The sequence below is a fragment of the Martes martes genome (genome assembly GCF_963455335.1).
Source record: "Martes martes genome assembly, chromosome: 12".
NCBI lineage: Eukaryota > Metazoa > Chordata > Mammalia > Carnivora > Mustelidae > Martes > Martes martes.
This window is the reverse complement of record NC_137900.1, coordinates 7,156,561-7,180,278: the sequence shown is the minus strand read 5'-3', so window position 1 is coordinate 7,180,278 and position 23,718 is coordinate 7,156,561. Positions and strand designations below refer to the sequence as shown.

The following is a 23,718-nucleotide window of genomic DNA, read 5'->3' as shown; positions in this document are numbered from 1 at the left end:
TTAAGGAAATAGAGTATCTTGCAAGTGTTACACCATAAAATGTCCTATGGAGATAGAATATAATAAGGCAGATCATTATAATATCTTACACGGGGAGAACGTTTTAATCTTTGCAGGTGACTCTGTACACATTCTTTTAACAAATATTTACTGAGCATCTATTCTGGCAACTAAAATATAAGGAACAAAAGAGACATGACATCTATGGTCACAAGGGCTAGAAGAGGAGTAGGTGCTCAAAAATAAAAAATGCAGGGGCGCCTGGGTGGCTCGGTCGTTTAAATGTCTGCCTTTGGCTCTGGTCATGATCTCAGGGTCCTGGGATGGAGCCCGGCTTTGGGCTTCCTGCTCAGCGGGGAGCCCACATTTCCTCTGACCCTCCTCCCTGCTTGTTCATTCTCTCTCTCAAAAGAAAAAAAAAAAAGAATAAATACATAAATAAGTAATACAATATGATAATTAGAAATTCTCTTAAGTCTGTGGAAGAAAAATCGAATATGAAAGCAAATAAGTGGGGGGGTGGGTTTAGAGGAGTCAAGTAATGTTATCCCAAAGGGGAGAGATTTAGCTTAAAAACTAAAAGATGAAAAGGAGTCAGCCCTGTGGAAAGCAGAAAGAGTAACATATCAGGAAGAGAGTACTGCGTGTGAAAAGCCACAACACAAGAAAGATCCTGGTATTTAGGAAGAAATCACAAGTCTAGAATGGCTGGATATAATGAACGAGGATATCAGAAACGGGCTTGAAAAAGTGGGTAAAAATTAAACATGCAAACAGTGTAAATATTTTTTTTTAAACTGTGGGTCACATTCACAATTTTAATAGGTCACAACAGCTATTTAAAAAAGAGACTGGCTTAGACCAGCCAACATTCAAGCACATTACACCTTGTAAGGACAAGCATTACTTTGAGAAACATTTATTTCCATCATTTAAATGCATGGTGTGCATGTGTGCGCACACATGTGTGCGTATACTCCTGGGTGCATGTGTGTATTTACCTGAGTATAAAATGCACATCTCACCTTGTCACTACGGATGGTAGTTCACTAAGTTTTAAAGACACTGTTAGGAACTAGCATAAGAACTTTGAATTTTGTTTTCAGCTGGGGTGGGAGTAAGAAGGTTTGGCTAGGGGACTGTTCCCGCTAGAGAAATAACCTGAACAAAGTCCTGAGGCCAGAGAGGTAACTGGAAACCATGAGGAAGGGAGGGCCCAGGGCTGCAGAGGGGTCATGGGAGATGATTCTGGAACATGTTCATGAAATAGGATAGGAGGTAATCTTATTGGAAAGTGTGTCAGTGTCCTGAAAGCAATATTCATTTTATCGAACCAGATCAAAGAAATAGGTAAATAAGTGTAGCCAGAATGTCTTAAGTATTTTCCAGAGCACAAGAGGAAACTTGGAGAATTTGGGAATGAGGGGGAATTATTTGTAAAGGCAGGGATCTACTGTCTCACTTATTGGCTAGAGGAACCACACAGGTGGGGAACTGTCATCCCCCTTAACACAGCCACGGTCAGAATCTAGAGGCGGCAAGGGTGTGTGATTTGAGGCCATGGCAGCATGAGGTGTTCTCACTGGACTTCTTCTGTGATGTGATTTCGTCTACGGTCTGGATGCCTAACACCACTCATGCCCATCCTGGTTCAGCTGCATTCTCCAGACATCCTTGAAATTCTCTAAGTCACAAATACCTTTCGATAAATCCTGTGTTCTGCTCACATAACCCAGAGCTATTTTCTGCTGCCTAAAATCAAGAACCCTGTCTTAAACAGTTTTCCACTATGAAGTTTTTAATGTGCATCACAAAAGCCCTGCACAGAAGTAGCTATTATTTGGAATCTTCAACAAATTGCGTTCGTACAGGATATAATCTCCAGCTGGCCGGCATGCATGACTTATTTGAGTTTTGAAACAGATCTCTCAAATGCTTCCAGTTAGACTGAAGCCAGAAGATGCCACTGAGTGGGGACATGTCCATTTTGTGAAAGACACCAAAGGGTAAATGGTAATTCCAAAGGGAAGTCAAGTGACATGACGTTTAATTTCCTATCACTGCCTAAGAATAAAAAAACAAGACTGAAAATAAAGAAAGAAATACTACTCAATATCATGAATAAAACCCTTGGCTTGATTTAAATTCAGAAGACAAACTTACTTCTGTTCATTTCAACTGCTATAACAATAAGTAAAAACTAAAAGCATCTACTGAATTGTTGCCAAAACAACAAGGGAGGAAATGCAACGATGAATGGTAAAAGTCGATAAGAATTCTTGCAACAACTAATTGGGATTTCCCATTCACATGCAGTATTTTCATTACCAAATATGTTGATAATGTCTGGAGTACTGGAACTGGAACTTCGTATCATCCTGTTACCATTACATCAAGATAACCAGACATTTGCACTTTGTATTTAAATTCTTTAATTCTAATAAAGAAATGTGGTTCTCACACTTCAGCATTCATAAGAATCAGTGGGAGGGCTTGTGAGACACCCACGGCCAGACCCCACCCCCACCCCCACAATTCCTGATCCAGTAGACCAGCTGGGTCCTTCTGACAAGCTCTCAGATGATGTCAGTGAGGCTGGTCTGCAAAACTTTAAGAACGACAATACCGGAAGACACTAAAAATGTGCAACCCATAGTTCACAGGCATGAAGGAGAAGAGTACAATCTCATAACTATTAGTTCTTCTGGTCCGAGCTTTTTAAAAAAGTCTAAAGTCTGCTATCACGTAGGAGCTGTACAGTCTGTTGTAGCTATCCCTGAGAGCATTAGCAAAATGTCCATTGCCAGAATGGTTTTTAAGCAGACCGATAAGGTACATGTAGTAAGTACTGTACAGGTCATTTTTCCTGACAACGTAAGTCAGGGAAGTGCATAGAGACTTCAGTCAACATTGGCAGAAATGGATCATGGAAGATTTTGATCCACAGTCCCTGGTTTAAATTTATAAATAAGAAAAACTGAGCTAGATAGAACAGTAGTTCCATTTTTAATTTTTTTAAAGGAAATTTCATACTGTTTTCCATAATGACTGTACCAATTTATGTTCCCACCAACAGGGCACAAGAGTTCCTTTTTCTCCACCTCCTCATCAACACATGTTATTTCTTGTCTTTTTGTTAACAGCATTTCCCTGATGATTAGTGATGCTGAGAAGTTTTTCATTACCTGTGGGCCATTTGTATGTCTTTGGAGAAAAAAAAAATGTCTACTCAGGTCCTTAGCCCATTCTTTAATTGAATTATTTGCTTTTTTGCAAACAAAAGGTTGTGTCTGTCCCCTAAGTACTTCAGATATCAACCCCTTTCAGATACACGGCATACAGATATTTTCTCCCATTTGTTAGGTGGCCTTTCATTTTGCTGATGGTTTCCTTTGTCTTTCAGTTGGATGAGGTCACTTGTTTATTTTTGCCTGTGCTTTTGGTGTCATACCTAAAGTGTTGCAAAGGCTGATGTCAAGGAGGGTATATATACCTTACGTGTTCTTCTAGGAGTTTTATAGTTTCAGATCTTATACTTAAGTCTATAATCTATTTCAATTTTTGTGAGTGCTGTAACATAGTGGTCCAATTTCTTTCTTTCTTTCTTTTTGCATGTAGAGATCCAATTTTTTTCAGTACCCCTTACTGAAGAGGCTGTCCTTTTCCTATTATATATCCTTGAGCCCTTGTCAAAGATTAGTTGGCTGTATATGCTTGAGTTTATGGCTTATTTCTGGGCACTCTATTCTGTTCCATTGGCCCATGTGTCTATTTCAGAGTGACCATATAATCCAGTAATCCCACTTCTGGGTGTATATCTGAAGGAAATGAAATCAGTATCTCAAAGAGGTATCTATATTCCCTATTCACTGCAACATTATTCACAATAGCCAAGACATGGATACAACCTAAGTGTCCAGCAACAGATGAGTGGATAAAGAAAATGTGGTATACATATATACAATGGAATGTTATTCAGCCATTACAAAAACCTACAAACACTTTGAGAACATAATGCTAAGTGAAATAAGTCAGACAAAGACAAGTACTATATAATCTCCTTTCGATGCAGAATATAAAAAATTAAATTTATAAAAATAGAGAGTAGAATGGTTGTTGCCAGAGGCTAGAGCTGGGAGAAATGGGATATAATGGCCAAAGGACCTAACTTTCAGTTAAAGAGTAAGTTCTGGGGATCTAATGTACAGCACTGTAACTACAGTTAATAATACTGTCTTATATATTTGAAAACAGTAACAAAAACTGAGCAACCACATACATGCACATAAGCCCAAAAATGTTTTGCAGTGGGGGGAAAAAAAAAAAGAACCTCCCCCAACCCACAGCCAAAAAAGCTGTGTTAATACTATGTTAACAGCTTCTCAATTCAGTTCCAATCATTTTCCCTTATGTATTTAAAACAACCAAGTTAACATGTCAGTAAAGTTGCAGGATACAAAATTACTGCACAGAAATCAGGTGCAATTCCATACACTAATAACAAAGTAGCAGAAAGAGAACTGAATGATTCCACTTACAGTTGCACCAAAAAGAATGGAATAGTTAGGAATAAACTTAACCAAGGAGGTGAAAGGCCCGTCTGCAAACTATAAAACACTGATGAAAGAAGCTGAAGACAACACAAACAAATGGGAAGACAGTCCACGCTCATGGATGGAAGGAATTCATATTGTTTAATGTCCATACCATCCTAGGCAATCTACAAATTCAATGCAATCTCTCCCCACATCGCAATAATATTTTTCATAGAACTAGAACAAATAAAACCAAAATTTGTCTGAAACCACCAAACATGCTGTAGAGCCAAAGAAATCTTGAGAAAAAACAACAAGCTGAAGGTACCACAATCCCAGATTTCAGGATATACTACACAAAACTGTGGTAATCAAAACAGTATGGTTGTGGCACAAAAACAGACATATACCTCAATGGAACAGAAGAGCCCTGAAATAAATCTACATTTGTATGTCAATTAATCTATGACAAAGGAAGTAAGAATATAAAAGGAGAAAAGACGGTCCCTTCAAAAAAATGGTGTTGGGAAAACTGGCCAGCTACATGCTGGAGAATGAAACTAGACCACTTCCTTCCACCATATACCATAAAACTAAACTCAAAATGGATTCAAGACCTAAATATAAGAACTGAAACCATGAAACTCATTTGAGAAATCATAGGTAGTAATTTCTTTGACACTGGCCTTGGCAACATTTTTCTAGATATGTCTCCTCAGGCAAAGGAAACAAAAGTAAAATTATTAGGACTACATCAATATAAAAAGCTTTTGCACAGCATAGGTAACTGCCAACAAAATAAGCCAACCAACTTATTTGCAAATGACATATCTGATATGGAGTTAATATCTCAAATATATAAAGAACTTGTACAGCTCAATACCCGAAAGAACAAATAATTCAATTAAAAATGGACAGAGGACTTGAGTAGACATTTTCCCAAAGAAGACATTCAGATGGCCAACACACACGAAAAGATGCTCAACATCACTCATCATCAGGAAGAATGCAAATCAAAACTACAATGATATACCACCTCACATAAGTCAGAATAGCTAGAATTTAAAAGAAAGGAGAAGGAGAGGAAGAGGAAGAAGAAGAAGTAGTAGTAGTAGTAGTAGTAGTATTGGTAGTAGTAGTAGTAGTAATAGTAGTAGTAGTAAGCATGGTGAGGATGTGGGGAAAAGGAACCCTCATGTCCTGTTGGTGGGAACGTTAAGTTGGAGCAGCCATGTTGGAAAACAGTATGTAGGTTCCTCAAAAAACTAAAAATAGAAATATCATCTCATCCAGTAATTCCACTACTGGGTTTTTACCCAAAGAAAATAAAAATACTCACTTGATAATATACATGCACCCCTATTATTTACTGCAGCATTATTCACAACAGCCAAGGTACGGAAGTAACCCAAATGTCGATTCAAAGAGGAAAAAATTAAGAAGATGTGGTATACAGACACAACGGTGTATTACTCAGCCATGAAAAAGAACGAGATCTTCCCATCTGCAATAACATGGGTGGATCTAGAGGGTATTATGCTAAGTGAAACAAGTTAGACAGAGAAAGACAAATACCACATACTTTCACTTATACCCGGAATCTAAAAAACAAAACAAACAAACGAAAAGCAAAAACAAACCCATAAATATGGAGAACAAACTGATGGAAGCCAGAAGGAAGGGGGAGGGGGAGGGGGAGATACAGGCTTCCCATGATGAAATAAGTCAGTCATGAGGATAAAAAGTACAGCATAGGGAACACAGTCAGTTGTATTATAATAGCATTACTTGGTGACAGATGGCAGCCACGCTTGTGAGGGGCACAGCACAATGCAGGGACTTGTTCAATGACTACGCTGTACACCTGAAACTAATGGAACACTGCGGGTCAACTATACTTCAATTAAAAAAAAAATTAAACAAAGAAAATATTCACAGCAAAAATAAATAAAAGAGAAAATACATAAGATAGACCAACCAAGTAGCCTGCTCTTGTCTCCCATGTCATTAAATGCTATCTTTTATTGAACTCCTTCAACAAATACAGGTTGAGCACCTCTTATCAATAACTGTTCTAGGTATCAGAGAATGGGGAGCAAAAACCAGGCACTTGACTACATGAAACTTCCATTCTGGTGGGGGAAAGACAAACGTTAGGTAAGTTAAAAACAGTCACGGCAACGACGTATAGTCATTAAGTGTTGTCTCTGTTAGAGAATAGCAGGGGAAGGTACACAGAACTTCGGCCGCAGAAAAATCATGTGGCCAATAATGAGATTGAGGAAGACCTGACAAGATGAGAAGAAAACAGAAGAACACAGTCAGAAAAGCCGAGAGGAGATCGTGACTCAAGCAAGAACAGAGTAGCTGGCAGGGTGGCTGTTTGACATTAAGAAAATTTAATCTAGAAAAATGGTTATTAGACTTAACAGTTGGAGGTCACCAATGATCTTGACAAGAGCCACTGCATTGTAATGTGAAGAAGAAAGCCAGCTTGGAAGAGTATGTGGTCAATCCAGAGAGATTTTAGCATGAGGAGGGGGTAGACAGACCAGAAATTTGTCACAGATGGATAATTTCAAAAATGGACAAAAGCAGCTAACACACTTATGTGTGCTGTTGAGGCCAAACAGAGTGCTAAGGCCAGGCAAACAGCCACTTGGTGAGGCACAAGATCATGATTCAACAAACAGACCCTTCACAACCACGTGCCTTCAACAGAGATTTCTTACTCCAGCTTCAAATACTGTTCAAGTGGAAATGTTTACCCAGTTTGACTTTTGCAGCTAGTTGTAGAAGAATCCCTATACCAAAAGTGAATATACTTTTTCAGACAATACTAATTACCCCATTTCCCATTCCCTACGCTCTCTGTCCCTGACCTGGTTACTAAGTAACGCTTTTAACGATTAATTCCATTCCACGGACTAGGAAATCTCGATGCAAAAATGCTGTTTATTGAGGTGACCCTGTCGTTAGTAGGAGACATGACACCTGAAGGGGTATCTGCAACTCATTTAAGAAAACTAGTAACACAACTTGTTTCTACACCTATAAAAGGATATGTGGATCTCTTCCATTTCTTCCTTTCTTAATAAAAGGGGCGGAGAGAGGAGAGGAGGAAAAAAAAAACTAAGTGTCCAAACCCTTCCAGCTATTATCGTGGAGAACTATTCTAGACAACAAGCTACTGGATAGGAAAATATCACATCTCAAATTACCCTTAATGCACATCAGTTCATTCTACTAGTGAAAAATAATAAAAAGTGATATAGACAGGACAGTCAGATAATATAGCCTTTCTCTCGGAAGCCATTTAACTAAAATATTCAATGTTGAAAAATTATTACATATGGACTTTTCCATACATTTTGTGACTATCCAAAGAACATTAAATATTCATGAAATATATTTAACTATAAAAGTAGAAGATTTTTTTAAAAACATGAAAAGAGATTCATATAAATAACAACATTCTTAGTTTTAAAGAGTAAAAAAAGATCATAAGTTCAATTATCGACCTATAATAAGATACACAATCATGCAATAGTATAAGGTATAAAGTTTACTAAAATTGGGGCGCCTGGGTGGCTCAGTGGGTTAAAGCCTCTGCCTTCACCTCAGGTCATGATCTCAGGGTTCTGGGATCGAGCCCCACATCGGGCTGTCTGCTCGGCAGGGAGCCTGCTTCCTCCTCTCTCTCTCTGCCTGCCTCTCTGCCTGCTTGTGATCTCTGTCAAATAAATAAATAAAATCTTAAAAAAAAAAAAAGTTTACTAAAATGTTTGCTTATAACTGAACTTCCCTCCAATCCCCCAAATAACTCAGGATCAAAAGACCTTTACTTGCAGATCATTGGAAAGAACCATGCGCTGGAGGTCAGAAAATATGAACTCTAGACATTAACTAACTGGGCAAATCATTGTACCTCTCTGGGCCTCCACTTACTCCTCTGGGAGTTTTAAGGATTGGAATTCATGATCTCGAAACCTACCCGACTACGACATTCTGAGAAGCCATATTTGAAAGTCTTCCATTTTTGAAAAGAGGGGAATTTTTCTTTTCTTTCTTTTCTTTTCTTTTCCTTTCTTTCTTTCTTTTTAAAGATTTATTTACTCATTGACAGAACCATACGTTTGTGTGGGGGGGGGGCAGAGAGAGAAGGGGAGCAGCAGACTCCTGCTGAACTTGAGAGCCCGATGCGAGGCCTGATCTCAGGACCCCAAGATCATGACCTGAGGTGAAATTAAGATCTGGACGCTCCGCTGACTGAGCCACCCAGGGGCCCCATGGGAATTTTTCTTTGAGGAAAGGGAGCCATCTCTAACCGCAGAGAGACCTCAGTGTGCTTTTCCACAGAAAAGGGCAGTTTTCTCTCCGGGAGCTTCCTAAGTAATCAGCTCTATACTTCCTGAAACCCAAATGACAAACCAAATCCTATACCAATTTGAATGTGTTTATCAGTAGAAGGATAAACGCAGAAAACACACTCTCAGTCTCAACGAGGGAAACTCCACGCCCGATTTCTTCAAAGCAGGAAGTACCTAAATGTTAGTAAGAAAACATAATCGTACCTGCAAATCCTGAAACCTATTTCACTAACAGACAAAAAAGGAACTTGAAGAGTATCCCTTTTCATATTTCTTATTTAAGCATTTAAAAAGGATATGCAAAAGGAGCGCCGGGTGCCTCAGTCGGTTAAGCATCTGACTCTTGATTTCGGCTCAGGTCATGATCTCAGGGTCATGAGATCGAGCTCCGTGTGGGGCTCCACACTGAGCACGGGGCCTGCTTAAGATTCTCTCTCTCCCTCTCCCTCTGCCTCTGCCCGCCTAGCACCCCCACCTACTGCTCGCACGCTCTCTCAATCTCTGTCTAAAAAAATAATACTAATAAAAATAAAATAAACAGTGCATTGCTTGCTACTAAATTTCTTTCTAAAAAAAAGTATATGAAAAGAATAATTAGTAGCTTTGGAAAATGCACTTACTGTAGGATTTTCAAGAAATGACTTTTTAAAATGTAAGTCCTCAGGGTAGCTGGTGACACAGTTCAGTGTCTGACTCTTAGCTTTGGCTCAGGTTGTGATCCCGGCGTTGTAGGACGGAGCCTCACACTGGGCTCCACGCTTAGCACTGAGTCTGCTTGGGATTCTCCCTCCCCTTCTCCCTCTCCCTCGGCTCCTCCCACTTGTGCTCTCTCTCTCTCCAATAAATAAAAACTTAAAAAAAAAATGTGAGTCCTTTATGAATGCTCATGGATTTTGAACAAATCTGTTCTCTGTCCAGATATTAATAATGTACCAACTCCCAAAGCACACCATGACACAGGACTCCATACTATTCAAGATCAAAGAATTCTGAGGTTCACTTTCTAATGCACTGCATTTCTTCTCTAGGGGACTTCTCAGAGCCTTCAGAAGACAAACAGAAATTTAGAGTCCTCAAAAGAAGGGCTTTTGGCACAGTGTTTCCCTGCTTATATAACCACAGAATACTTTCATGGGACTAACATTCTGTAAAACACACTTTATAAAATCCTATATTGGGGTTGATGAGAAATCTATGAGCTAAACAGGAAGATGGTGAGAGGGCCTCCAAGCAGGCCAGTCTTACCGCAACAGATATGCAGGCCGTCAGCACACTGGCATTTCAAAATATTGATCGTCTCTGAACAGCAGACGAGCTTCAAAGAGTGGCTGATATAGGACAATCCTTTAAAATTAAAATCATTTTTCAAAAAAAAAATATTTCTTAACTTGGCCATGATAGAGCAGGATGTCTTTATTTCCATCTTGACTAACATGAGGGAGGACTGATTGTGGGGGGAAGAAGGAGTCCAAAAAAAGGGGTAAGGAAAGAAAAAAAATCATTCTATTAAAGAAAATTGATTTCTGAGCTACTGCAGGAAGTAGTAATTGCTACAGTTGGACTGTGTCTCCACGGTATGCAGTGCTTCCCAGCTTGTTTAATTACAGCATTCTAAATTATCAGCCATCGTAAATTCTAAGAATCTGTAGAAAAAGACGAGACTGGGGTGCCTGGGTGGCTCAGTGGGTTAAGCGTCTGCCTTTGGCTCAGGTCATGATCTGGGAGTCCAGGGATGAAGACCTGCGTTGGGCTCCCTGTTCAGTGGGGAGCCTGCTTCTCCCTCTGCCTCTGCTCCTCCCCCCGCTCATTCTCTCTCTCTCTCTCTCTCTCTCTCTCTCTCAAAAAAAGACAAGACTATGATCAGACTTTGGAAAAGATTCATGGGAAAACTACCGGAAGGAAAAGCCAATTCTGTTCCCTTCTTCCTTTCACAGAAAGCTGTTCTTGAACACCCAGCACCAGAAATCAGACTCGGCCTTTGAGGCTGCGGGAGTCGCCCATCCTCACGACGAGAACGAAGAAACACTCCAATATCATCCAATTATTATGACTGTACATGTTCACAAGTGATGACACATCTCTGGAAGGGCTATGACCACCTCTCAAGGGAGGCCCTGTGCATCCTGGTGACACGGCATGGGGACGCCGGGGACAGGAGCATCAGCACACTGGCACTGACGAGGCATGAGTAGGTTGTAAGGGCAGGCGCGGGTGCTCAAAGGTTCATGACAAAGACCGGCACGCCTGTCTTCTGGGAATGTCATTAGCAAAAAGCCTCGATGATCGTACAGAAGTAGGAATCTCCCTGAGACCCAGGTCAGGGATCAAACCAGCTGGCTGAGACTTCAGTGTGCCAGATGCAAGAATGGGGAGGACTGTTTCCTAACACACAGGGAAGGGCATCAAAGAAAAAGAGGGAACATAAGACCTCTCAAGTGAACCTTTGAGACAGACATTGTACAGAGTCAAATAACAGCCTCCAAAATCACCGAAAGATCAAAAGAGCTAAAGCTGAGGAAAAAAAAAAAAGTTTGTTATATTTGAGAAACAGTATTCATAGTTCTCTACCTGCCACAATTGTGAGGATAATTCACGACAAGACAATGTTTCTTTAGTAAATATGAACGTGCTGCTACAGGATCTTTGGTCAAAAATTGCACTGGAACGGAAATTTTAATGAAAGGTTTTTGAAGCTGTATCTTCTCTTGGCACACATGTGGCCCCAGCGGCTAGAGATGAGGATACGATCCAGGCCCACACAGACCGGATCAAAGCTTATTGGACTTTGTGGCAAATGAACTCACGACCTAGAACTCATTAGTCATGATCTAATACACAGACACTGTGAGCCAGAGCAAATACATGTGGACGTGAGATATTTACTTGGAATCATTTCTGGACTTAAATGGGCTCTCTCGTTCTAAAGCGTCAACTTTAGCGATGCTGTTTCTCCAAGGTTTTGCAAGTGATCTCACATCTGCCTGTGGCATGGAAGATCCTGAGGGCCGTGGCCGAAGGGTTTAAAAAGGCACAAGGCAATAGGCAGAATTCAGGTCCTCAAAAGGAGCCGGAAATAATCAAAAGAAGAACTATAGTACTTAATTTTTTTTTTATAGTACGTAATTTTACAGCAATAGCTAAAGTTGACTGAGTGTTTACTATTTATAAGATGCTACAGAAAGCACTTTCGGAAAAGCTAACCACCTCCACGGCACAGATGAATGAGAGTGAAGCAGGCAGAATAGCTTGGACAAAGTCACACACCAGTCATCTCTCTGCCCGGCCTTGGACCAATGATGAAGGAGGAGGATAGACACTGTTCCCTGCTGCTTTCTACCGTAAACATGGAAGTTACAGGCCAGCGTTTCCAGGTCCGCTTGCAGCTAACCACTGCCTTGTGCTGTTCAAGAGAGAGAAGCTAAAGGGAGCTGGGGGCGTCTGGGAAAGCCTCTGTGTGCATGTTCATGGCCACATAAACACATATGTGTACACATGTCTGCATGTACACACATATCCTCTTCTTCCCATCTGGAATGTAGCTACGATGGTCCCAACTGAAGCAGACATCTCATCAACCTATCAGAAAATCTTGGCTCGAACATCCCTGAGCTGCGAAACCCATGTCAGTAAAGGAAGCACGGTTCTGGATGTTTCTAAAGGCTCATTTCCTATTACCTTTTGGTCGTTTGGCTCCAAGCTGGCTCAGCAGATCTGATTAATCCCGATGGAAGAAGAGGCTGATGGAACTGAGAATGACAGGCACCCACTCCTCCCTTTCTAAGAAAGCCACTTTTCCCTACTATGTAGCCCACGAAGGCTCACTGCCCCTGTTCCCTAGAAATATGCAGAACTCTGTGAGGCCAGACTTTGTCTACTGGAGCAGTTTCCATGGTGTGGCCAGTCCAGTTATGCTCCCCTTGCTATATGTCAGCTTGTAAGATTTTCTCTAAGAAGGCTGACTTTATCTTTGTACCATGGAGTACTAATGATTGGCACAACATGCAACCTCTGGGCTTCTTGTGACCTGACAAAAAGAAAAGCCCTAATTTGTTCAAACTTCTATTTGTCAGATTTTCTGGGATTCTCTGCTGATAGAACGCTGTAATACACGTAAGACGAAATGCTACAGTAACAGGCAGCAGAGTGGTAACTCAGGCCTCCGCTGCAGGGGGCTGGCTTGTTCAGGCTTTGTCTAGGATGCCTTTAAACGGGAAGAACAAACCAGGTAGGAGACGGCACACGCTTGAGCAAAGGCAGAGTATATAATGGCTTTACTCTGGGGCTCTTGTGACAGAGAAGCCACAGGCAAGGATGAAATGACAATATAACTGAGTGATCTCTAGCAGCATCTAGAAACCCATTATGTTTTCCCTGATAGTATGCCACTCCAAGTGGCAGGTGGATCTGTTTTTTTTGGTGTAAATGCCAACCGTAGTGTGGGTTTATGGTAGAGATTCTAAAAGCAGACTCCAGGAGGCTACAGTCCTACACAACAAACAGGTAAAAAAATATTCAGAGTGTGCCGAACTTACGTAAAGAGTTTTGGATTCACTGGAGCAACAGAAACTCATTGGCCCTTTATTACGTGCCAGTCTCCTAACTCGCTGTAAATAAAACAAGAGAATGACATTTTCTTGCTTGTAAGAGATGTAAGAGTAAGCATTCACAGCACCACGCTGGACGTGAAGGTCAGGGTCCAGGGCTGTCCTTATCCTACAGGGGAAGGGCAACTTAACCGCACTAGAGAGCCAAGGGTCCATGGCACAAGGCGGGGAGACAAAGGAGCAGTCTATACAGATCCCACAAGGCTCGGCGTAGGGAACTGGGCAGGTAGAGAAAACCACACGTCCAAAAAACAGGCACAAAAGGGTAGTATTTGGGAAAACCCTTACAAAGTTGGTTGTCCTTAGGACAGGTGGAAAATGAAGCTGGAGAGGTAGGAAACGGGTGAATGCCAAGGTGGGGAGATGAATTGTATTCTATAGGTAATGGAGGTTTTAAGGCAGTGGGAATGTAGATGGATTCAGTGACCGAAAGCAATGAGAAAGGAGAGAAGGGTCAGGTCGAGGGAGGAGCTTTCAGTTTGGGGCCAGCTAGTATCTCCCAGGCCTGCATGAGTTGCTGAAAAGATATTTCCTCAAATCCTTACAACAGCCTAATAAGAGTGAGATCATCGTCCTCCCACTTCCCAGGAAAGGATCATCAAAAGCTCAAAATAGTTAAGTATCTTAATCATGACAATAAAACTCGTGCAGAGTTAAGGGAGGATTCCAAGGGGCTTAGTTATAATAACAATAGGTAACCACAGCTGAACTTTGACTATGTGTCAGGTACTCTTCCGGTGTTAGACTTACTGTGAAAGACAAGAATTCCAGCCCTCATGGAGGTGACAGGTTGAGATCATGGGACTCTATGACACCACCCAAGGAGAGAGGAGGTGCAGTAAGGATAAAGCAGAACATACGGACCTGGGGCCCACCAGCGCTGCAGGGAGGTGGTGGGCAGAAGAGAATGAGAGAATCTGAATTCATTTCTGGTAAACTCGGAGACCCAACAGATCACAAGCAAAACCTCACATGGTCAAATGAAAGCCATCACGGTGACCTGTAATAGCTCTTAGTCTCTTATAACATCCCCAATCTTAGTTCATCCAAAGTGGCTAAAAAACGCGACTGGCATAAATTTATAAATTTACATTGTTGTTGCTGCGGAGGCGGTGAGTTGGGGCAGGGGAAGGCAAGTTCAGCAGGAAATTAAGATTGGAGGATCAGAGACTCTTACAGACACTAAACTTCATTCAGGAAATGCCAAAAGGAACAAATGTACTAGTTTTGTGGTAGTTTACAAAGACACACCCAAATTCATCTTATTTATAAAAACAAAAAGCACAGGGTTTATAAGGTATTAATAAGATACAGAAATCACCAACAAGGGGTATACATTTTTCTCAACCTAGTGAAAACCCTTAAAAAGCGTAACAGTTTTCATAATTTAAAATATTCCACTGAGGTGGAGATCAGCGCACATTCGTCACAAACCTAGACAAATCTCTACACAGAAGCCTCATTCCAGTAACTCTGATCTGGTTAAAAAAATTAAAAAAAAAAAAAATTTACCGCAAAAACAAGGAAACAATCTGGGAAGAGCGGGATGTGTCAGCAAACCCAGTGTTTTCCTCTGACTACGCGAGGGGAATGAAAACGACTCCCGCGTATCAACTTACATCGCTCCGTTGGTATAGACAGTATCGCTTCCTTCCACATACTGCACCTGAGCTGGGTAGACATGCTGGACCTGCTGCACAGTCTGCACCTGCTGCACCTGGAAAACAGATATTAGGATCGCGGTGAGAAGCCAGTCCGACCGAACACACGGCGTTAGCTTTGCCGCAAAGATCTCTCTAGGGTGTTGGAAACAGTCAGACTCATGCTCATTTCAAGACAAGCACATGGGGGGCTCAGATCGACAGTAGCAAGCACGCTGAATAAATTCTCTGCCATTTGCAGATACCTTTTCTGCAGGTGTGTAGGTACAGACATATTCCAAATATTTAGGGTGAAACTTTGCAAAGTTGCTCACTTATCCTAATGATTGATGAAGCTCTCTTCACCTGGTCTGTTACTGCTAAGTTTATTTTCCAATTTAAAAAACTCAGGGGCTGCCTGGCTGGCTCAGTCAGGAGAACACACAATGCTTGTTCTCGGGGTCGTGAGTTGGAGCCCCACATAGGGCACAGAGCTGAATTCTTAAAAAAAAAAAAAAATTAAAAAATAAAATAAAAAATTAATGATGGAAAATTTCACCCATGCAAACGTAGAAAAAATACTATAATAACCCCCTGTACTGATCACCCAAGATAAATACTTGCCACCAACGCTCCCCTTTTAAGCCCTTACAGGATGATTTAAAAGCAAGTGCAGAGATTCTAACATTTCACTGGTAAGTAAGAGAGAGGGACTATTTTTTAACAGGAACACAACACTAATATCACATATAGCACATTCACAACTCCAGGATAGCATCTAGAATCCAGGCATCGTTAAATCTGATGATTCCAATGTGTCCTTAGAGCTGGTCTGTTCAAATCAGGATCCAAACAAGGTCTGCGTATTACATTTGGGTGAGATTTCCTACCTTTCTCTTTTAATCTCTAAAAGCTTCCCATCTTTTTTATTTCTTGACTATTACTTATTGAAGAAACAAGGACTATTTATCTTATAGAATTTCTAGAATTTCTAGACTTGGATGATAGCTTCCCTGAGATGTCATTTACTAAGTTCCTCTATCTCTTGTTTATTCTATAAACAGGGAGTTAGATCGAGGGCCTTGAACAGGTTCGATTCTTGAAGAGCTGCCATATTGGTTGCCATATGACAGCTGGGGGTCTCTCCTTCTTCAGTGTTAACATATAATCAGTGGGGTCTGGTGTTGTCAGCTACAATCCTCTTCTCAGAATGCTTTGTCTTCATGCTTTCCCTGAGATTATTAGTAGCCACTGATGATCACTTTCCAGGGCTGGTATTTCAATTAATATAGGTTATAACTTTGATTGACTGATTCTGTTCTGTTATTCCTTCTTCATTTATTAGTAGACTTCCATAAAGAAATTCCCCTTGGGGCGCCTGGATGACTCAGTAGGTTAAGGATCTGTCTTGGGCTCAGGTCATGATCTCAGGGTCTTGGGATCGAGCCCCACATTGGGCTCCCTGCTGAGAGGGGAGTCTGCTTCTCCCTCAGCTGTCTCCTCCTCCCCCTCCCACTTGTGCTCTCTCTTTCTCTCAAATAAATAAATAAATAAATAAAGAGAAATGATTCTCATTAATTACTTGGTTACTTCGAAAGAAGGTCGTACAGTTAGAGGAAGATTAACTACACGATTCTTCTCCTTACCAGTACTCGGAATGCTATCCCCTAGCTCCCTTCCAAGGTGAGCAATGTGGTTTGGGGTTTGGTTTGGTTGGCATCTTTATGATTCTTGGCTGTCAAACATACTTGATGTTTTTCAGTCCGGCAGTTCTTTGCTTGGTAAACTGTCCCATCTCTGACTAATGGCAGTCCCTTCAAAGGGCATTCTGTATCTTTTGATGCCATCACAGTAATCTTGCTTACCTCCCTTGCTTTCTGCTATGATAAAATATTCTAGACTTATCTCTTATATTTCTTGTTCTAGATCTAGAATCAACGATTTCTTCAAAGAGCCTGGTTCCTACTAGTTAGGAGTAATATAAACATGTAAAAACTGTTTAGAAAGGCAATTTATAGACAGACTCTTTGAAAACTTTGCGATTTCTCCTACAGAAATACCACTGGAAAAGTTACTGTACATATTATTAAAAAATAAAGTTTTAAACAGCATAAAGTTAGGAGGAAAAACCTTAATGACTGAAGAGTAGAGTGATTAAATAAATTAGAGGAAAACCATTCTGTAGGATATATGGCTAATATTAGAAAAATAAAAATTGATATATACTTTAATAACAAGATCTCCATCTCCAAGACGTTATCAAGTGAAAAAGTATATTGCAGAATAATAGTTACAGAACTGCTTTATTTACATTTAAAAATATGTCTACCTCTCATTTGCATGAACATGTGTATATAAATGGATATAAGTACATAAAGGAAAACAGAAGGATGCACATCAAACTTCTAAAAGTGGTTTCTCTGTTGAGTGACACGAAATGAGATGGGAGAGGTAAGGGGACTACCATATTTTATTCTATTTATAATACTCTTGGATTTTTAAAATTAAAATGAATTCATCTGTTTCATACATAATATATAAAATACATAAATCAGTATGTGGAAGGACTTCCACTTCTGCCCACGATGAAATAAATATACTAGAAACACTTTTCCCACACTGAAAAAGTGGAAAACTGGACAAAATATGTAGAAATAATGTTTCTGGTCATCTGAGAAAAGGCATCATAAAAGTGTGATCCTTAAGAGTAAGGAAACAAATAAGGTAACCCCATAATGATCCCTGGAGCTGAAAGGGAGGCATTTCCCAGGCTGCTAAGCAGGAAGGAAGAAACCAAATAGAGCATGGTGATCTCACTGAGGTTAGAAGACGGACAGAGGAATGGGGGAGGCTGAGGCACCTAAATTTGGGGGCACGGTCAGAGAGGGCATTAAGCAGAGAACTAGGTCCAGAAATAATAATGGAGATCCCTTGGAGTCTGATGCTGAGTATGAAGCCGCACATTCAGTGCACAGAGATACTCAAGTTCTAACCGGACAGTGATGTGAATTGAACGTCCAGGGCATTCTGTAGAAACAGCAGAAGCATTAAAGCCATTGCAGAAGGGCTTAACCAACTCTACAGTAAGACTACTTTAGAGCCATCTTAATAAAGCTAAAAAGGGAGTGCTTGGGTGGCTCAGCTGGTTAAGTGTCTGCCTTCAGCTCAGGTTGTGATCCTGGAGTCCTGGGATCGAGCCCCATGTAGAGGGGGTGGGGGTGGGGGGGGTCCCTACTCAGCAGGGAGCCTGCTTCCCTCTGCTCCTCACCCTGCTCAAGTGCTCTCTCTTACTGTCTCTCAAATAAAAAAAATTTTTAAAGAATAATTTAAAAAGGCTAAAAAATAACCTTACAAAAGATTGAATTGATTCACTTAACTGCCTATATAAGACAAGGTTTAATCCTTTAAAAGGAAAACAGCAAAATCCAAACATAGAGAACTGTAAGAATCAAAATACCCGGCACCCAATAAAAAATTACTAGACATGTGAAGAATCAGGTACACGTGATCTGCAACCAGAAGAAAAAAGCCAATCAACAGAAACAAACAGAAATGAAAGACAGGAAGTGGCAGGGACTTTAAAAGAGTTACAAGGAGACAAATTTTAAAGGAAAACATGAATATGATGAGAGAAAAGGGAAGATGCTATAAGGAACCAAGCAGAATACTGAAAAATACAATACCTGAAAAGAAAAATTCACTGAATGGGATTAAGAGCAGATTATATAATGCAGAAAAAAAGAATGGTCAATTTGAAAACGTAGCAATAAAAACTATGTGCTGTGGGGCACCTGGGTGGCTCAGTCGGTTAAACGTCTGTCTTTGGTCAGATCATGATCCCAGGGTCCTGGGACGGAGGCCAACGTTCTTGGGCTTGTCCCTCTCCCTCTGCCCCTCCCCCTGACTCATGCTCTCTCTCTCTCTTTCTCTCAAATGAATAAATAAAACCTTAAAAAAAGAAAACAAAACTATGTGCCGTGAAGAACAGAGACAAAAAAGAAACCAGGAATAGAGAATCGGTGAACTATGAGACAACAGTAATTGCAGTTGGAGTCCCAGAAGAAGAACAGAAAACACAGCTGAAGAGACCGTGGTAGAAACTTTCCCAAATTTGATTAAAAACCGTAAACACACACATCTAAGTTCAATATATCCAAATATACAAAGAAAACCATATCAAATATGTCATCATTAAAGTGCTAAAATCAATAATAAGGAGCAGCATTTTAAAGCAGATGGAAAACGGGCATAATGTATACAGGGCAACCCATATTGAGGAGGACTGAAAGATCCCCAGTTAGCAATAATGAGAGCACAAGACCATCAAATAACACCTTTAAAGTCTCAGGGGAAAAGAATCTCCACCTGGAATCCCATTACTAGTGAAGTGTCCTACCACAGTGAAGGAGAAACCCTTTTCAGGTAAAACCTGAGACAATTCTTCTCCTGCAGACCTCCAGGGGAGGTAATGACAAAGGAAGTTTCTGGGGCTACAGGAAATAATACAGATGCAAACTGGGATCTGTACAAAGAAATAAGGGGCACCAGAGGAACCAAATTTGCAGGGGAAATAAAGGGTTTTTTTCCCTTTGTTTTCTCATCTTTTCATTTCTATAAAAGATGACTGACCATGTAAAGTACATATAAGAACAACAGGTAATGGGGTTCACCACAGAGGCAGAGGGGAAATGTGTGTATCACAAAAACAGCACAAAAGATGGAAGACAGAAATGAAAATATGCTTTCATAATATTCTTTATGTTAAGGGACATAATGTACATGAATAGAGGCTATGGTAAACTAAGATATATGTTAAAAACCCTAGGACATACACTAAATTATAAAACAGTACAACCAATAGCAGAGATAAAATGCAAAACTTAAAAACACTCAATACATCCAATAGAAGGCAGAGGCAGAGGAAAGAGAGGAACAACAAATGGGACAAATAAAAAAATAATAATAAGATGCTAGAATTGTATGTAACCATTCTGATCATTATATTCAATACACAAGTTTTATTGTTTTAAAAAGCCATTTTATTTTATTTTATTTTTAAAATTTTATTTATTTATTTGACAGAGAGAGAGAGAGAGAGATCACAAGTAGGCAGAGAGGTAGGCAGAGAGGGCGGCGGGGGGGAGGGGGGGCGGGAAGCAGGCTCCCCGCTGAGCAGAGAGGCTAATGCGGGGCTTGATCCCAGGACCCCAAGATCATGACCTGAGCTGAAGGAGGCTTAACCCACTGAGCCACCCAGGCGCCCCTTCAATACACAAGTTTTAAATTTTGACTGTCAGAATGTGTTAGGAAGGTGAGACCCAACTATAGACTCTCCACCAAAAGAAACTCTATCTCTATCTATCTATCTTTCTTTCTTTTTTTTTGAGAGAGAGAGAGAGTTGGGGTGGTGGGTCAGAAGCAAAGGGAGAGGGACAAAGAGAATCTTAAGGAGACTCCATGCTGGGCATTAGGCTCAATCTCACGACCTTGAGATCATGATCAAGAGTAGGGTGCTTAACCGACTGAGCCACCCAGGCGCCCCCAGAACACACTTTAAGTACACAGAGACAGAAAGGTTAAAAATTAAAAAATGTGGCAAAGAGACTCTCAGCAAACACCAGTCACAAGAAGGATGGAGTGGTTCTATTAGTATCAGCCTGAGTAGACTTCCAGACAAAGAAAATTACCAGGAATAAAGAGGAATATTTCATCAATAAAATTATCAAGAAGAAATATCCTGTATGTGTTTGCCTCCAGGAACAGAGTTTCAAAATACATGAAGCAAAACCTGAGAGAATTCAAAGAAGAAATAAACAGGCAAACCCACAGTCACAGTTGGATATTTCAGCATCCTTCTCTCCATTGTTGACAAAGACAGAAAATCAGAAGGATACAGAAACTCTCAACCAACTTGACCTAAATGACTTTCACACCACAATTCGTAGAACAGCAACAAGATATGCACTCTTCCCACTGCTCGTGGCCATGAAGCAAGGAGGCTCAAATGTCGAAAAAGAAAACAAGTCCTAACAAATTTAAAATAATTCAAACGGGCCCCTGGATGCTCAGTCGGTTAAGCATCTGCCTTCAGCTAAGGTCATGATCCCAGGGTCCTGGGATCCAGCCCCACATCAGGCTCCCTGCTCAGTGGGGAGTCTGCTTCTCCCTCTCTCTCTTCCTCTGTGCTCTCCCTCTCCCTGTCAAACAAACAAATAAAAACAATAACAGAATATATTCTCTGACCAGAAAAGAATTCAATTTGAAGTCAAAGATGAAAAGATATCTGGAAAACACTCAAACATTTATATGATGAACACAAAATACACTTTAACCTATGATTCATAGGAGAAATCACAAGAGAAATTTAAAAACATTTTTGAGGGATGCCTGGGTGGCTCAGTTGGTTAAGCCGCTGCCTTCGGCTCAGGTCATGATCCCAGCATCCTGGGATGGAGTCCCACATCGGGCTCCTTGCTCCGCAGGGAGCCTGCTTCTCCCTCTGCCTCTCTGTCTCTCTCTCTCTCTCTGACAAATAAATAAATAAAATCTTTAAAAAATAAATAAATAAAAAATAAAAAAAATAAAAACATTTCTGAGTTGAATGATGATGAAACTACCATCCATCCAAATCTGTGGAGTGCAGGTAAAGCTGTGCACAGAGAGAAATCTATAGTTTTAAATGTTTTTATTAAGAAAAAAATCCCCAATGCAATAAATCTGAAGTTTCAACTTTAAGAAGCAAGAAAAATGAACAAATTAAAACTGAAGTAGGAGAAAGGAAATTAAAAGCAAAAAAGCAATGAAACAGACATCTGAAAGACAACTGGAAAAAAGTCAATGAAATTTTAAACATTAAAGTAGACTTGGAAAAAAAGAAAGAAGATACAAATTATGAATACTAAGGGTGAAAAGGGAAAAGCATACTAAAGACAGAAAATAGAAATAAAGGCAGCTTAATGTCAACAAATTCAATTACTTAGGTTAAATGGAGAAAGTCCTTAAAAGACACAAAAACCAATACTTGCAAAAGTAAAAAAAGAGACAAAAGACTATATATATGTGTATAATATATATATTTATTTTTATATATATTTATATTAATAATAAATAAATATATATTTATTATATTTTTATATATTTTTATATATTTAATATATATTATTTATATATATTACTTATATATAATATATTAATAATAAATATATTTATATATTTATTTTTTATATATTATATATATATTTTTACTTTTATATATATATATATGAAATCAAATTTATCTCCCCAATGGAAACTCCAGGTCCAGTTGACTTCAAGGGTGAATTCTAGTAAATATGTCAGGAACGAAGAAAAGCCAATTTAAGACAAATTACCTATCACGCTTTAGATGAAAAATAACCCAAACTAGGACACAAAATCTTATCAATGCCATTTACACCTTGATGGGTACTTCTGAACATAGCCTCTCTGCTTCTTTATAATCACCCTTTAAGATTCTACACATTCTTGCTACCTTCTCCTAGGTTCTGCTTGTTTTGTCTATATCAATCATCTCATCCACCAATATAAACCCACTATTTCCTTCCAGGCCTGATTTAAAATTTAGTTTGTCCAAAAAGTCTTCTGTAGCTTACTTTATCACATGAGAGATTGTTTCTTTCTTTTTTCTTTTAGGACTCTTAATACAGGTGGTAGCTTGTGGCTTAGTAGTAACCTATGCGCTCATTTGGTTTCCTTCATAGTACCCGATATGGTGAGAGCTGGCAAAATCATTTAATTTGAAAATAGTAGAAATGACTTTAAGTCCTTGTGCTGATTATCTGCTGCCCATCTACTGAAATAGTCAATTTATTTAAGCAATAATTTCCTTGTGTGTAAAAATTCTATCTCCGGGGCACCTGGGTGGCTCAGTCGTTAAGCATCTGCCATTGGCTCAGGTCATGATCCCGGGGTTCAGGAATCAAGCCCTGTATCAGGCTTCCTGCTCAGCGAGAAGCCTCTTTCTCCCTCTCCCTCCCCACTGCTTGTGTTCCCTCTCTGGCTGTCTCCTTCTCTGTCAAATAAATAAATAAAATCTTTAAAAAAAGAAATTCTATCTCCTCCATCATTAAGCATTTTTGTGAGTATCCAAAACTATTAAATATAGATACAAAGCATGGTATAGACATATGTGATAACTAAAATACACCTTGAATAACTAGTGAAATTATTAAAGACTTCAAAAAATAACAGTCATGTCTTCTACATTTGTGTAAATTTCAGCTTAATATCCCTCTTGGTTTCAGCCATAAATACGCACAATAAATGTTCATCAAGGGTTCCTTCGGAATATGAGATTCCGTAGTCAAAGTAGAAATGAAACTCAGAAAAATGTCAAGAAACTTGGGAAAGAAGTCTGGATAGATGCTGGCTAACTCACCTGAGACAGCAATATATAAATACATCCCTTGATCACAGTGAGACTTTACAGCACTATGTAAAAACAGGACATCATTCTTCACATTACCTGCCAAGTTACAGAATCAACAAAGTAAATAAAGACCAAACTAAACAGTAAAAATACTGAATTACA

At 39.8% G+C, this 23,718-nt stretch overlaps 1 protein-coding gene across 1 annotated transcript in view; it reads right to left on the bottom strand.

The window, feature by feature from the left end:
* The window catches only part of RFX3 (regulatory factor X3), a 156,449-nt gene that overhangs the window by 99,134 nt on the left and 33,597 nt on the right, over positions 1–23,718 (bottom strand). The window contains exon 2 of the mRNA XM_080819674.1: positions 15,129–15,226. Coding sequence (XP_080675800.1) covers positions 15,129–15,226 — 98 coding nt within the window. The remainder of the gene's footprint in view (positions 1–15,128; positions 15,227–23,718) is intronic.